Genomic DNA, 13888 nt, shown 5'->3' on the forward strand with positions numbered 1-13888 from the left:
GTGTCACAGCTGCTGACAGTCGCTCTGACAACCCAAAACAAGATTTATTTTACGCACTCGGAGCGCACAAATACGAAAAGGCAAAACAATGCACGGAACCAGGAAGTAACTTATGGCAATCATGGTGGCAACTACTGTTACCAGCTGACGCCTGTATGAAATAAACATGAAATTATTTTGCATTTAGGAGTTGTAAAATGGCAATTTATCCATTGGTGTGCCTCTGGTTGTTTTCCACCTTAACTTGCTGTTTAGCTGACGGTGAGTTAGCTCTACTACTCTCTTTATATCATGTATAATAGCTGTATGCCGATGACCTAGGTAACTAGCTAGGTTAGCTAGTTAGCATTTGAAGTATTCCGATTTCTAATATTAGCTATCAGGTACTGCATTAGTTCGCAAACTAGCTGGCTAGTTAATCACTTGTTAGATGTAGACGATGGTTTTTCTAGCCATGTTATCCAGCTTAAACTACATACAGGTTAACAAGCTAGCGTTAGCCAGCTAAATATATATTTGTCACACTAAAGTTGGTTATGGTTTTAGTAATCCATGAGTTATAACTAATTATGTACCCGGTACCAATGGGTAACGTAAAACGTTTATAACCTGATTAAACATATTTTTCTAACTGTCAGCTATCTGTCTATCTGTATATACTTCATATTAAAGGCACATTTTATTATCGTTTCTAAATGGCATCATCAATGCGTAACTGCTTGCGTGTTGTGTCTGCAGATCTCACGTATGTCAATGAGTTCTACTCGAAAACGCCTCAGAAACTGTCCAAGTACAGCTGGTTCGGGAATGTGCGCCTTTACCAGTTCAGCGTGCCGGAGGATGCCGTATTTGTGCGGTGGTTACTTACTGTAATACGAGGATCTGGATTTAACTGCGAGAACCAAAACATTGCCGTGTGAGTGATCATTTTGAACGGCGTATTTCAGTGAATTCGATAGCAAGCTGAAGCTGTAAATGACGTGAAGTTGACGTGAAAGTGAATTAGAATTAGAATCAGTTCATGCAATTACCCGGTGAACTGAAAGAGGCCAAGCTTTAAATCATGCTACGCCAGGCTACTCCAAGAATGGAATTAGGAAACACTGTCAGCAAAGCTGCATGTGTGCGTTATTAATATAGCACTCTTAAAAATAATGCTTATAATGTGCTTTACAAAAAGACTTAAAATGGAATAAATGAAGATAATAATTGCAGATAAAATATAAAGCAAAGAACAAAATTAAGACAGGAAAATAAAATGGAATAAATTAAGGTGCAACAGTAGAAAATAAAGTGCAGAAGCAACAAAATGTTAATTACAGGTTAATTAAAAGCTTATCTGAACAGATGGGCCTTAATTCCCCACTTAAAATGCAACTGGGAATTCCAGATTTTAAAGCCATAGTAACAAAGAGCTGGCACTGTTTTGTCAGGTAGCGAGTAAAGCGAGCATGTTGCTGTTGGTAGTTCTGATGGATTTTGCAGGTACATACCTAATAATCAATTCACTCAGGCACAGTGAGGTCAGACCATGAAGGGATGTGATCATTAAGAGTATATTTAAATATTTTCTAACAAACCCAGGGCAGCTCTCTGACAGCAGGTGAAATAGTATTTGTCATTCTCCTGTGGGTCAAAATTCTCAACACTTTCTGCAGGCTGTAGGTGTTCAGTCAGGTGTCTTTCAAATCAACCTTGTGTTGTCACCTTAGCATCCCATAACACCTGTGGAGCTGACATAACTGATTAATAAGTGGTGGGAACAGCTTGATGTAGGATTTTGTTGGATAATGTCTTGTCCTCTTAGGAATCGGACTGTGTTGTTCTTTAAAAGGTGCTGTTTGCAAAGTATCACCGCGAACTAAAAGTAAAAATAAAGTGAGAGCTGGTTCATATTTCAGTCTCAAAGTAAACGTTAGTTTCTTTTTGTCCCGTCTTTGTCGTGCTCTATCAGGCACTTTCGAGCCGGCGCGCCTCCCGTCATCGACCCCATCCTCACCGCCTTCCCCAACTCAACGGTGGTGTCCCTCGCGTACAACCTCACCCTGACCGTACGCAGCGGGCAAGTCAACAATGCGACGCTGTTCAACGTGACACAGCCCGTGTCCGGAGATTGGTTCCTCGCCGCCCACCTGCCTAAAGACGACGGCAAGATAGAGCAGCAGGTATTAAGTTTACATTTGCAGCATTTGGAAAAGTTTATATTGTATTATATTGACATGTGTGCTCCATGTGAGCCAAACTATGACCCTTGGTGTTGCTAGAGCTATGCTCTGCCTGCTCTACCATGTGAACTACTTGAGTAGTAAAAATGTGCGTGTGTGCTTGCGAATGTGTGCCCTTCACTTTTGCTGTCTTGCTTTGGTGATAATGACTCCATTCCAGTTCGGATAGCATTTTCAGGCAATCAGTGAAAGCATTACTTTTGTTTTCCTTATCTGTATTTGATCTCATCTCATTTTTTCTAAATTTTACATACTTTAGAATACTTTGCTGTAAAACGAATAAGCGAAGGCGTGTGCTGTATGACTGTAATCCTCTTGGAGAATGTTATTTCATACCTGTAAACATCTGTGAGTTATCAGTTAACAACTTGTTACTGTGTGTGTGTGTGTTTGTTTTTGTTCCAGGGACTACCATCGTGTTCATACATGTTCCAGCCTCAGATGTATGTGAGGAGAGCAGTTGATACTCCAATCCTGATGGCCAACATTCCACTTACTCAGACACTGACTGCACCTGTGAAACTGGCCCATTTAAAGTATGCTTTGTGTGTGTGTTTGCATGTTTGTGCATCCATATAAATGTATTAGCATATATTGATTCTAGAACTACTAAGTGATTCCCCTCAATTTGCTGTAAAGCAGAAGAAACCGTCAGTCAAATTTTCAGGTTATATAAATAACTAAATTGCGAGTATCCTAAAAACATGCTTTATTTAAATGATCACAAAGTGGTTGAAGTTTAGCAGCATACATTTTGGCTTGTGTTTTGGTTTTTGTGTATGTAAGAACTTAACAGCTCTCATTAGCGGCTATAGGCCAGTTTCCCAATGATGCATATTGCAGTGTAGTCCAAGATTATACTTGTCCTGGAAGCCAGACCTATGCTAATATTTGTCCTGGAAGCCAGACCTACCTGTTTAAAATGACTGATCTTTAATATCCTTAAATGACCTGTCATAGGGTCTTTGTTCCTGAGTTTTCTTCCAAGCTGGATTCACAACTGAAAATTCAAGCCTGTTCTGTGGAAGGCGTTCCAGTGAGCGACTGTGGCCTATTAGTCACTTTAGGCTCCAGTTCTTTGGGCCAGAGCTCTGTGTTTACAACAAACTGCTCTGGGGTAAAGCCTTGCACCATTTCAATTTCCAATCCACCATGGAATGCCTGGATGCAAGTTACCGTGGAGACCAGTCGGCCAAATGTGACGGCGACCTTCAGCATATCGGCCAGCAGCACAGGTGTGGCAACACGGCTTTAGCCCAGATTATGAAATACTGCTGATCCAAACTGAAGCGCGTGGGGATATGGCCTGGAGCTCCATGTTTTGCCTCATATTCTCCAGCGTTCAATTGATGTGCCGCTTGATTTCCTCATGCTCTAACCTCCCTCTCTTTGTCTTTGCCCCATCCAAATATCTCTCACTCAACCAGTGGGCTGCAAGCCTTTGAGCATCCCTTCAGATTTCAATACCTCCTTTTCCGTGGTAGGCCCTTCACTGGGCGCATCCACCAACAATGCTTCCAGTCGCCCTGGCATTGCCCCCACGGGTGCTGCCAGCAACACCTCAGAGAAGACCTGCCTGTGGAACCCTGCAATGTTCAGGGAAGACCAAGATGTGCTCTCAGTGCGATTTGCGCTCCCCAATGGCAACACAAGCGTGGCATCCCAGTTCCCAACTGTGCTCACCCTGGACCTGCACTCAACCACCGACAGTGGGGGGGTGCTCACTGTACAGCTTGACCTCAACACAGTGGGTAAAAGTGTGTGTGTGTGTGCGTGCATGCTTGTGTGTGTCTACTGAGTATGCAGAGTAGCATGTATTATGTGGTTCAACAATCCTTAAAGTTACTGATGAAATAAGTGTGGGTGTTGTATGTGGGTAGAAATACACTATTACAATGTTTTCAAGGATCATGACAGTATATTTCTTTTCATACTATATGAGTATCATGACTTCTAGCTTTTCTACATTTACTTACAAGCTTAAACATTGTGCACTAACAAAACTTTAGTGCCACTTATGAAGAACAAGATGCATTTGATCACTGTTCTCAGTGTAATGACAAATGTCATGATATGCACACTGTGATGTAATTTATTACAATGATGATGGTATATATATAGCCCACTCTCACATGCTGTGTTATGTGGCATTCCTCAAGCAAATGCAGATTAATGTTGAATCCCTACACCAGCCACACGAAATGCGACCATGTGTATACATACAGAAGTGTGTGTATTTTGACAGAGAAACTTTTGTGTTAGAGCTCTCTGACTGGTGCGTTTGGCAGTGTCAGGGCGTGTCTCACCTCTTCTGCCCCAGTTCTTCAGCTTAACATCAGCCAATCGTGTGATACAGGTGTGTTGGTGCATGGAAAACATATACACTAAGTAAAACATGCATACATTAAGTAACACAGGTAGCTACATATTTAATAGATTTGATTGTAGCTGAACAACACATACATGCATCTGATATCACATGAGCATCATCACCTGAGCAACACATGCATACATGTGATATGCTCATCAGCATGTCACAATTTAAATTGTGCTCTCGTGTTTGTGTGTATCTTCTCATTTGCATACATGTACATAGCGTTCGTGCAGGGCTACTCTCTTGAGGTGAACAGCAGCGAGACAAAGGCTTTGCTGAGGATCCCCTTTCCTGATGCAGCACTCTGGTACCTCAGTCTGCAGACCATCTGCAACAACAGGTGCACATTTGCACCTGCATTCCAGCCAGGCACTAACACATGGGCACTTGCGACTGGTTCAGCAGAATTCTCGGAATGCCGCTGTTTGCCTTGACATTATCTTTTTTTTTTTTTTTATCCAATACTGACTTTGCCAGTCCTTGACATTTCCAGTGCAGATAGTGTTGGTTCATGAGCAGGGCTGTATTTTTGCTGAAGGTGCATAGGAACAGTATATTTTCTTTTCCGCAAACAGTACATTTATTCTGTAATTATACTGAATAATTGGGGATGGTGGTGGCAGATGGAGCTATTAGTGTAGTGCAGCACGTTTAGATGTATCTGACATGCCGACATCCTTTGGCTTTGGTACCTCAGTCTGTAGACCATCCACAATAACAGGTATGCACACACACATTCCCACAACCAGCCTGGCACTAACTCACATGCACCTGCGACTGGTTCAGCAGAATTCTCGGAATGTTTGCCATGACCTTATCTTTCTTTTTTTTATTTCACCCATCTGTCTTTGCTAGTCTTTGTGTGCTTCAGTGCAGGTGGCAAAGATTCATGAGTAGGGCTGGTATATTTTCTTCTCTCCAGCTGTACTTTCTGTAGCATTTTGTAATGATACTGAATAACTGGGGTGGGGCCATTTGAAGCTGTAGACATTAGTGTAGCGCAATACATTTTTAGATCTATCTGACATGTCAACGTCCTTTTGCACTGCAAAAGAAGCCATGGTCCCGTGCCTGTCATTCCATCCTGGCCAGGCTGTGTTGCCTTGTGCTGTTACTGTTTTTTAGAGGCACAACCCCTTTAAACAGCTGACCCTTTAAATCAAGCATGTGGTTATTTCAGCGATGACTGCGCTAATGCCTCTGCGGCGGTCGCTGTGTCAGCCGGCCTGACGGCATGCATCGATGACTGCGGGCCACACGGGGAATGCAGGCTGCTTCGAACCCAGAGCTACCTCTATGCAGCATGTGTGTGCCATGCGGGTGAGACACACACACACACACATACACATATATACATATATACACAAGGTACATTTTTAAATGTGTGTCTGTTTGTTTGAATATGAGCAGAAACCCATAGCGCCCCCCCCCCCCTTTAACTAAGGGAATTGCGTTTGCTTCTGTTAGATGGATTTAATTAAAACGAGCACCATGTATCTCCATATACTATAAACTAGGCACTATTAACTCTGCCATTATTTATCATATACAGCCAAGACTGCCAGACTCCCAAGCTTGTTAGAGCAAGCCATTTTTTTATTTGATTGTTTGCTAGTTTGTTTGTGTGGGGTTTTTTTTCACCCCGTACCTCCTGGGCACTAATGGTGTATCCGCTTGCCCACAGGCTGGCTGGGTTGGGGCTGCTCGGACAGCAAAAATGCCCTCCCGTTCTCACAGCAACTGAGCGCTGCTCTGCTGCTCACGCTCAGCAATCTGCTGTTCGTGCCACCAGTCGTTGTGGCACTCCACCGCGCCTACCATGTCGAGGCTGCCGTCTACTTCTTCACCATGTTCTTCTCCACAGTGCGTACCGGGGGGCGGGTTGGTCAGAGGGGGAAATTCCACACCATGGCTGCTTCTTACATGGATGTCTGTCCACTATGCATTTGTTTCTGTATGTGTTGTTGTTGCTGTGTTCTTGAAGCGGTGTGTATTTGCAGTTCTATCACGCGTGTGATCAACCAGGCGTGACGGTGATGTGCATCATGGACTATGATACGCTGCAGTTCTGTGACTTCCTAGGCTCGGTGGTGGCCGTGTGGGTCACCATCATCTGCATGGCGAGGCTGCAGGAGCCGGTCAAATACGTAAGCGTGGGGCCAGTGACAGAGATGACAGGGTGTGGAAATTGTGGCCTCAGATGACTACCTGAGAGGGGTTCTGTCTGGGTGATTTGGGTGGTGTGCAGACATGAAACGCCCTGGTAAAATTGTGGCCATTTGTGTTGTAAACAAGGCAGCAAAAGCACATTATATTTGCATTTTATAGGTTATTGGAGAGAAAGAGTGTTATTGCCTGTAGTTTTGATAGTTTGTAGTGTGCATGCAGAATATTACAATCTTGGAATGGTCAAAAAATGTTTTGCAATTATCTGCAACAGCCATCTTGAAAGTATAGTTATATTGGTGTTGGGTAAGGGAGACTCAGAGTTAAGTCACAAGTTCATCTGTAACTTTGATAGTTTAAGACTTCTGCATTAAGTGCTGAAGTAGATGAAAGTGAGGAATCCAGTTTAGCCTCTTTTTGGGTGTTCATGAAATTGGAGGGTTCAAATTCAGTCCCTCATGTGCAGCCCTAAAGCCTGCTTCAGTGATATTCATGTTACTATGGAATAACGTACTTTGCTAACATATAATATTGACCACAATGGTCCAAGGTCACATTGACCTGCCTGGCTGTTGTTTGGTGTAAATATGTGATTATCTTGGCAAGGTGTTCTTCATGGCGGGGACTCTCATCATCGCCATGGCGATGCAGCTAGATCGCCGAGGCCTGTGGAACCTGCTAGGCCCCGTGCTTGTTGCTTTGGTTACCATGGTAACCGCCTGGGTAAGTGAGCTGGTTTGTGCCATTTACATGATATTCCATGATCTTTCTTTTGGCAGATATACATCATCATTAAGGGAAACACTGAACTTTATAAGAAAATAGAAAAATGTGTGTAATAAAAAATGTGTACTATGGTGATCCATGTGAGACTCCAGTAAAGGTGAACTCAACCTTCAGAGGCTCCACAGCTCCTTAACAGTCACTTTAGAGTAGTGGTGGATCAGTTTACAAGTAACACTAAAATGCACAGCAGCCTGTTGGCTACAGTTACAGTGTGTAGCTCACAAGATAAGTGACCCAGCATTTGTGGCCTGTTCAGGTGTACCGTGCTGTGAAACGCCATCACTGCTACCCGCCGACATGGAGGCGCTGGGTATTCTTCCTGATCCCGGGTGTAATGTCGGCGCTCATCGGCGTGTGTGTGTACACCTTTGCACAGACCGATGCCAACTACTACTACACACACTCCATATGGCACGCCATGGTGGCCACCAGCGTCGTCTTCCTGCTGCCACCACGTGAGGTGCACATGCCACCCTGGGGTTGGCCAGCCAAACTCTGCGGCTACCGCGTGTGCCGGAGTCAGAAGGAGGAGCTGTACACCGTCACCTGAACGCACACACGTGCCAGGTGCACGCATTGAACGTCCAGTACGGTCCTCCCCATATGCAACTCCTTGTTTCGTGTTCCCAGGGACATGTGCTCCCAGGGACATCCTGCTGTTGGCTGCATTATTGCACGTTGGTAGTGCAGATTTCAGGTGACCACACCCAGCTGTTGTTTTGGAGGAAAATGCAGCTTTAAAGTCATTCTGATGTTAATAATTTGTTATTTAAAATAGACTCTCTTGTAATAGGCTTTTGTAATCCTGAATAAGAATAACTTCTTGGATAGGCACTTGAAAAAAAAAAAAGTTGCACATAAAAGTGTGTGTTTGTGTGTGTGTGTGTTTGTGTGTGTGTGTGCATACATGCTGTTTTACTCATATTTAGGTTCTGATTATAGACAAGCGACAGGTTATGGCTTACTCCTTTCTGGTATGTCACTTCTGGAGCATGAAAGTGGTGGGTGTGGGTGTGGGTGTGGGTGTGTGCACCTCTATAGCACTTATCGTGGTTTAGCAGTTGAAGCTGTCAGCCTTTGACAGTGTCTTCTACAACCATGCGTGCATGCAATCATGAACACATGCCTGTGTATCTCTTGATGGATGACCAGTGACTTAAAGACCATAGCTCTACAGGTGCTTTGTGAAAAATATAATTTTTTATGTGACTAAATTTGACCAGTAATATTGAATCTACTATTTATAACAACATTTGTAATACTTTTTGCTCTGTCCTTTGACTGAATAACATTAGTACTGAGTACTGTTAGTCATCCTTATTTTACGGGAACGATAGTGAGCAGCTACAAATCAACACTTGAGTTCATTGGGGTCAAATCCTTTTATTTCATCATTTTAAACTTCACAAGGTTTTGGATTTGCCCTGGACCAAAGGTTTGCCCTCTGCACTATTAACTGCTTATTACAATCAGATGGTATAATATAAAAGGTGGTCTCTGATGGATTATCTACTCTTTTGAAGCCTTGTAAAATATATCACACTTATATATGACAAATATTTAATAACTATGAATTTGGGAGATAACTTATCAAAGAAGTCTTCCTCAATGACACTACATGTTTAAATTAAAAATTTCTTGTGGAGCTAGGAAACTTCATGCAATTTTAAAGTGTGTTTGTATGTATGCACAAGTGTTCTGTTAGTACATCGTGTCTTTGGTCAGCGCGAGTGTGTTTTTCCACATGAAGACACACTTTCCCTCCTTTTCGATTCTGTCTCTCCAGTATACCTCTGTTTTTTGTGGTTGATCTACCAACGGTTTCTTTCCTACCAAATATAATATCTTGTATGCTGAAATATACACAATTGTTATATTATAATGAACAGACTGATCAGATGAATTAATAAGTAAGATAATTATTATTTAATATTGCTCAACTGAAAATTTATTGAGAATGTTGATTGTGCAGCTAATCAAAAGGTTGAAAGAAATATGCAAGCTATAACATTATGTATTTATGTAAATTATTAACTTATGTAAATTGTTCTGATTAAAGCTGCTGTAATTGGTGTTTTTGGTTCTTGCTAACTTCTGCCACCCGTCGGATTGTCCCTTGGGTCCACTCCCAGCCGTCCCCCCCAAGGCCATTAGACAGACTTTATTTATGCTTTAGAGCATCTATTTTACTGATAGATAATTAGGAATGTGAAGACAAAGAAGCTGAAATGGTCTTAGGAAAAAAAATAACTTGCTGCTTTAATAAATAAAATTACATAGCCTATTAATTTATTACTCTGTTAATGAGGATTCAGTAGAAGAACAACATCTGGCATCACATTTTCAGGCTATAACACTGGGTTCAAAATCATGTGAATCATAGTTTAGGCACTGACATCTTTTTGTTCTCCACTATCTGACAATCGGCTTGCTGTCATAAAGAAGACAAAATTAGTAATCAGAGAAATAAGAGAAAGTCATGAGTTGTTAATAATTACGCTTTACTCTTAAGGAGACAAGCCAGATAAAACCATGGAACAGACTCTGAAAAATAGATAAATAAATAGAAACCTTATCACTGTATCTGTTAATTAAAGGGGTCACATCCAAATCCAAAAACTTCAGACATGAAAGATTTTGAAGCCACTTCTAAGTTGCAATGTGGAATGTATATCAACAAGAATTAACAGTGAAATCTGGGCAGGTGTTCACACTGCCTTGGTGTAGCTACTGTGTATTAGAGTTCTACTTGTGTAGCAAGGGTTAGTGAAAATACAATTGGCCCTATTCATGCCTTCTTCCTATCAATGCATGCTCAATGAACTGCTGCAGAGTGTCACTAAAGGGATATAGATGCATTTGCAATGAAGTCATCCAGTTTCATCATTAAAAAATGCAGTACATCACAAGGAAATGACAAAAGAATACGGATAATGTGTTACAAATAATACACAGAGGTAACAATGAACAATACCTAAATATGAAACAACATTCAAAACTGACTGCAAACTCACTGTGTAAAGTGAGCAGTTTGGTGTGATGGATGCTATATATTATTATTGCTATATTTTAATTTGAAACACCTTCACAAATCTAACTGAGAGACACCCCAGTAATGTGACAGGGGTAGAAACGAAGTTTTTTCATTTAGGTCACATACAAGAAGTTGTTTCATGCAGTTTCATGCAAAAGCCTATTTCAGGATTTTAATATAGATAACATCACATTTATAATAGTAATACACTAAATGGGGTTTAGTGATGAGTTTAGCAATGATTTTGTCACATTGTAGCATGTGTCGCATGCATGTAGGTGTGATTAAGTTGGAGACGGGGCGCTGGTGTTAGCCCGGACCGAGCTGCTCGGTGCCTTACCATCGTCATCTCCTGCTTGTGTCAACAGTGCTGGAGACGGGCTTGAATGTCGCTGACGACGCATGAACGGGAACACGCTGGAGCAACGTAACACACACACAATCCTGTTTTACTCTTCCATAATGTGTTTTGTTCTATTTGATTTGTTCTGGTATTCTGGTATATGCGCATACCTCTTTTTTGTTTCCTGTGGAACTATCGCTTTCTCTAGCAAATTCTTGTACTGTTCGGACTTCAGGTAGCGAGGGTACGAGTCCTACAAGTAACAAAGTTCACAAAATAAAATTCGACTACCTCATCTTAAAGCTTGGTGTCTAATTCAAGCCTGCATCATGCCATCCAGTGTGATTTTTAATACTGTCATCTTTAAACATGATGTGCACTATATATTAATTTGACTACTTTTGTGCTATTTTTGCTTTTGGACCTTTGGATGTGTTTTACACATGTACTGTACTATATAAATAAATAAAGAGAAAAATATTGGCTTGTATCCCAAGTTATTCAAAAGTACATCCAAATAGATTTGGACAGGTTAGTTACTTGTAAACGGCTCCACATATGTACCTGGGAGTTTCTAAAGACTGCTTTGATTGAGTGCACTTCGATCTCTCACCTTCTTCATGAGGAAGTAAATGTGCCTCTGTGCATCGTACAGGACAAAGCGATTAGGCTGATGGATTCCCTCTAGGGTGCTCTCCATCGTCTTACTGTCGATGTTGACCCAGTTGCTGGCTCCGGGTGCGAGGTACTGCCTATTGAGTATAGTACAGTAAGTGTGTAAAACATGTCCGAAAGTAAAGACAGCAAAATAGCACAAAAGTAGTCAAATTAATATACAGTGCACATCATGTTAAAAGACTGTATTAAGCCTCGTAAGAATCACATTGGATGGCATGATGCATGCTTGAAGCAGGCACCAAGCTTTAAGATGAGGTAGTTGAATCTTATTTTATGAACTGTGTTTAGTGTGTTTAGTGATACACACTAAAACATTGCGAGCATGAGCTCAGTTAATGACAAACGGAAATGACTGCGGAATGTATTTAGAGACTGAGGTGCAGGACCTTCATAGCACCACACACTAACAATTTTCATTCTGTGTACATGTGTAACATTGGCAAGTTTGCACATGAGCTCTATGTCCAGTGTTGAGTGAGATACTAGGTCTGGGAGAGGCGAGGTCGTACTTGTAAACCTCGTCCACCTTGTCAGCGATCCTGGAAGTCTCCCCGTGTTGCACGTCCTCGCATGCTTGCCAGAAGAGCAGGTTCTCCGCTGAAAAAAAAGACAGGTAGGAAAGAGTTTGGAGGTTGGAGTGGGGGTTGTAAGATGGGGTGAACACAAGAGGTTATGGGGATGGGGGTAGTGAAGCAAAGGAGTAGAAAGATAAGGAGGAGTTACATTTCCCCGCTGCTTTTTATCCAAAGTGACTTACACTTATGACTGTATACAGCTTGAGCAATTGAGGGTTAAGGGCATTGCCCAGGGGGCTTGCACCAGTAACCTTCTGTTTACTAGGATATTGTCTTAAACACTGAGGAACCACTGCCCACACTACATTATTGATGCAGTTGGAGTGCGTGGGGGGGTGGGGGGTGGACCTTCTGAAAAACTGCCAAACCTCTGCAGTGAAGGCAGAAAAAGCAATTATGGAAACAGAATAATTACATTTCAATTTCTTTTTTCACAGTCTCATGAAGGTAGAATAATGGTCACTGTATGTTACATGTGTGTGTAAGTGTGTATGTGCAGCATGTACCACTGAACTCTTTCTCCAGGTAGATGAGGAACTCCTTTTGTCCTAGTGGATCATTAAGCAGCTTCATGAAACTAAAACTCCACCGCTCCACACGGAGTTTGGTTGGCATGACTGCCCTGGTGAAAGAAATGTCTGCAGATTGACCACAAATCCATATTCTACCAGTGTTACACCAGTGTTACAGACACACAAACTCGCCACACTTCTCCACACTCTGCTAAAATCTGTTTTTGCATCTATGCAAGAAAAAAACAATATAGAGAAAGAAAGAATTGATGTGAACATGTGTACTTGTACACGTGTATATATGAGTGTGTATGTGTGTGTAAGTGCACTATGTTTCCATACAATGATGGAGAAAAGTAGAAGATATAGAAACTGTGTGTGTCAGGACTCACGTTTCTGAATTCATATTCCAGTACATGATGTCATCAGTGATCCATGGGTTGCTGGGTAGGCAGCCTTGCATTATGGGGTCATGGTCCTGGTACTGTTCACAGTACTTAACAAAACTACACTCACACACACATGCATTGTTTAGAAAGAAACACTAAAATCACACTTGTAGCTTAACATTGCAAGGTGAAGGCTCTATTTTATACTCTGCATCCAAAAAGCTTAATCAGGAGTGAAGACTGTGAGTGATGGCTACTAGAACAGTAACACAAGTTAGGCATGCAGCAATCCAACAATAGCCACACGCGCGTGCACACACACACACACACACACACACACACACACACACACACACACACACACACACACACGCACACACACACACACACACACACACACACGCACACACACACGCACACACACACGCACACACACACACACAAACCAATACTTGCACGGATTAACAGTACCTTTCCAGACATAACGAGGACTTGACTCGATTGCGTCCCAGTGCTGTCCTGTTTTGATCAATCTGAAGATATTCATTGTACACACAACAACGTATAATGACATGAGGCAAATGCAATGTGAACAGGAATCAACAGTAAACTTATAAATTAAACTTTAATGACATGCATAACATACAACATGCATAACATACTGCATTCATAATATGCACAACATGCTATAATCATGCTATATTAATGTATATTGTATGTTACATGCATCATGTGATAATCAGGAACTTCCCAGAACACTGCTGGGTAGTGTTTCGAATGATTCAAAATTTCAAACTAATTAATGA

At 41.8% G+C, this 13888-nt stretch overlaps 2 protein-coding genes across 5 annotated transcripts in view; one reads left to right on the forward strand and one right to left on the reverse strand.

Annotated features, from left to right (window-relative positions):
- Positions 1 to 87: 87 nt before the first annotated feature.
- Positions 88 to 9624, forward strand: pgap6 (post-glycosylphosphatidylinositol attachment to proteins 6). Of its 2 annotated transcripts, none has more exons than XM_081700855.1 (13): positions 88 to 261; positions 739 to 916; positions 1955 to 2165; positions 2631 to 2761; positions 3186 to 3460; positions 3653 to 3972; positions 4488 to 4581; positions 4822 to 4939; positions 5780 to 5904; positions 6284 to 6462; positions 6600 to 6746; positions 7372 to 7488; positions 7808 to 9624. In XM_081700855.1, exons 1-13 carry the CDS (start codon positions 198 to 200, stop codon positions 8099 to 8101), a joined length of 2253 nt encoding a protein of 750 aa, XP_081556981.1. In that variant the 5' UTR covers positions 88 to 197; the 3' UTR covers positions 8102 to 9624. The 2 variants fall into 2 exon arrangements, with proteins under 2 accessions (XP_081556981.1, XP_026862000.2); XM_027006199.3 differs by having other exon boundaries at positions 89 to 261; positions 5780 to 5919.
- A 112-nt stretch (positions 9625 to 9736) lies between these two features.
- The window catches only part of rgs11 (regulator of G protein signaling 11), a 13941-nt gene continuing 9789 nt past the window's right edge, over positions 9737 to 13888 (reverse strand). For all 3 annotated transcript variants that reach the window (XM_027006196.3, XM_027006195.3, XM_081700856.1), the window contains 7 exons: positions 13554 to 13615; positions 13086 to 13199; positions 12688 to 12803; positions 12116 to 12203; positions 11542 to 11680; positions 11099 to 11181; positions 9737 to 11002 (listed from right to left, as the gene is read on the reverse strand). In XM_027006196.3, the coding sequence (XP_026861997.3) occupies positions 10870 to 11002; positions 11099 to 11181; positions 11542 to 11680; positions 12116 to 12203; positions 12688 to 12803; positions 13086 to 13199; positions 13554 to 13615 (735 nt within the window). In that variant the 3' untranslated portion in view covers positions 9737 to 10869. The remainder of the gene's footprint in view (positions 11003 to 11098; positions 11182 to 11541; positions 11681 to 12115; positions 12204 to 12687; positions 12804 to 13085; positions 13200 to 13553; positions 13616 to 13888) is intronic.

Source organism: Electrophorus electricus, chromosome 18, assembly GCF_041902795.1.
Source record: "Electrophorus electricus isolate QZ-2024a chromosome 18, ASM4190279v1, whole genome shotgun sequence".
NCBI classification, from domain to species: domain Eukaryota; kingdom Metazoa; phylum Chordata; class Actinopteri; order Gymnotiformes; family Gymnotidae; genus Electrophorus; species Electrophorus electricus.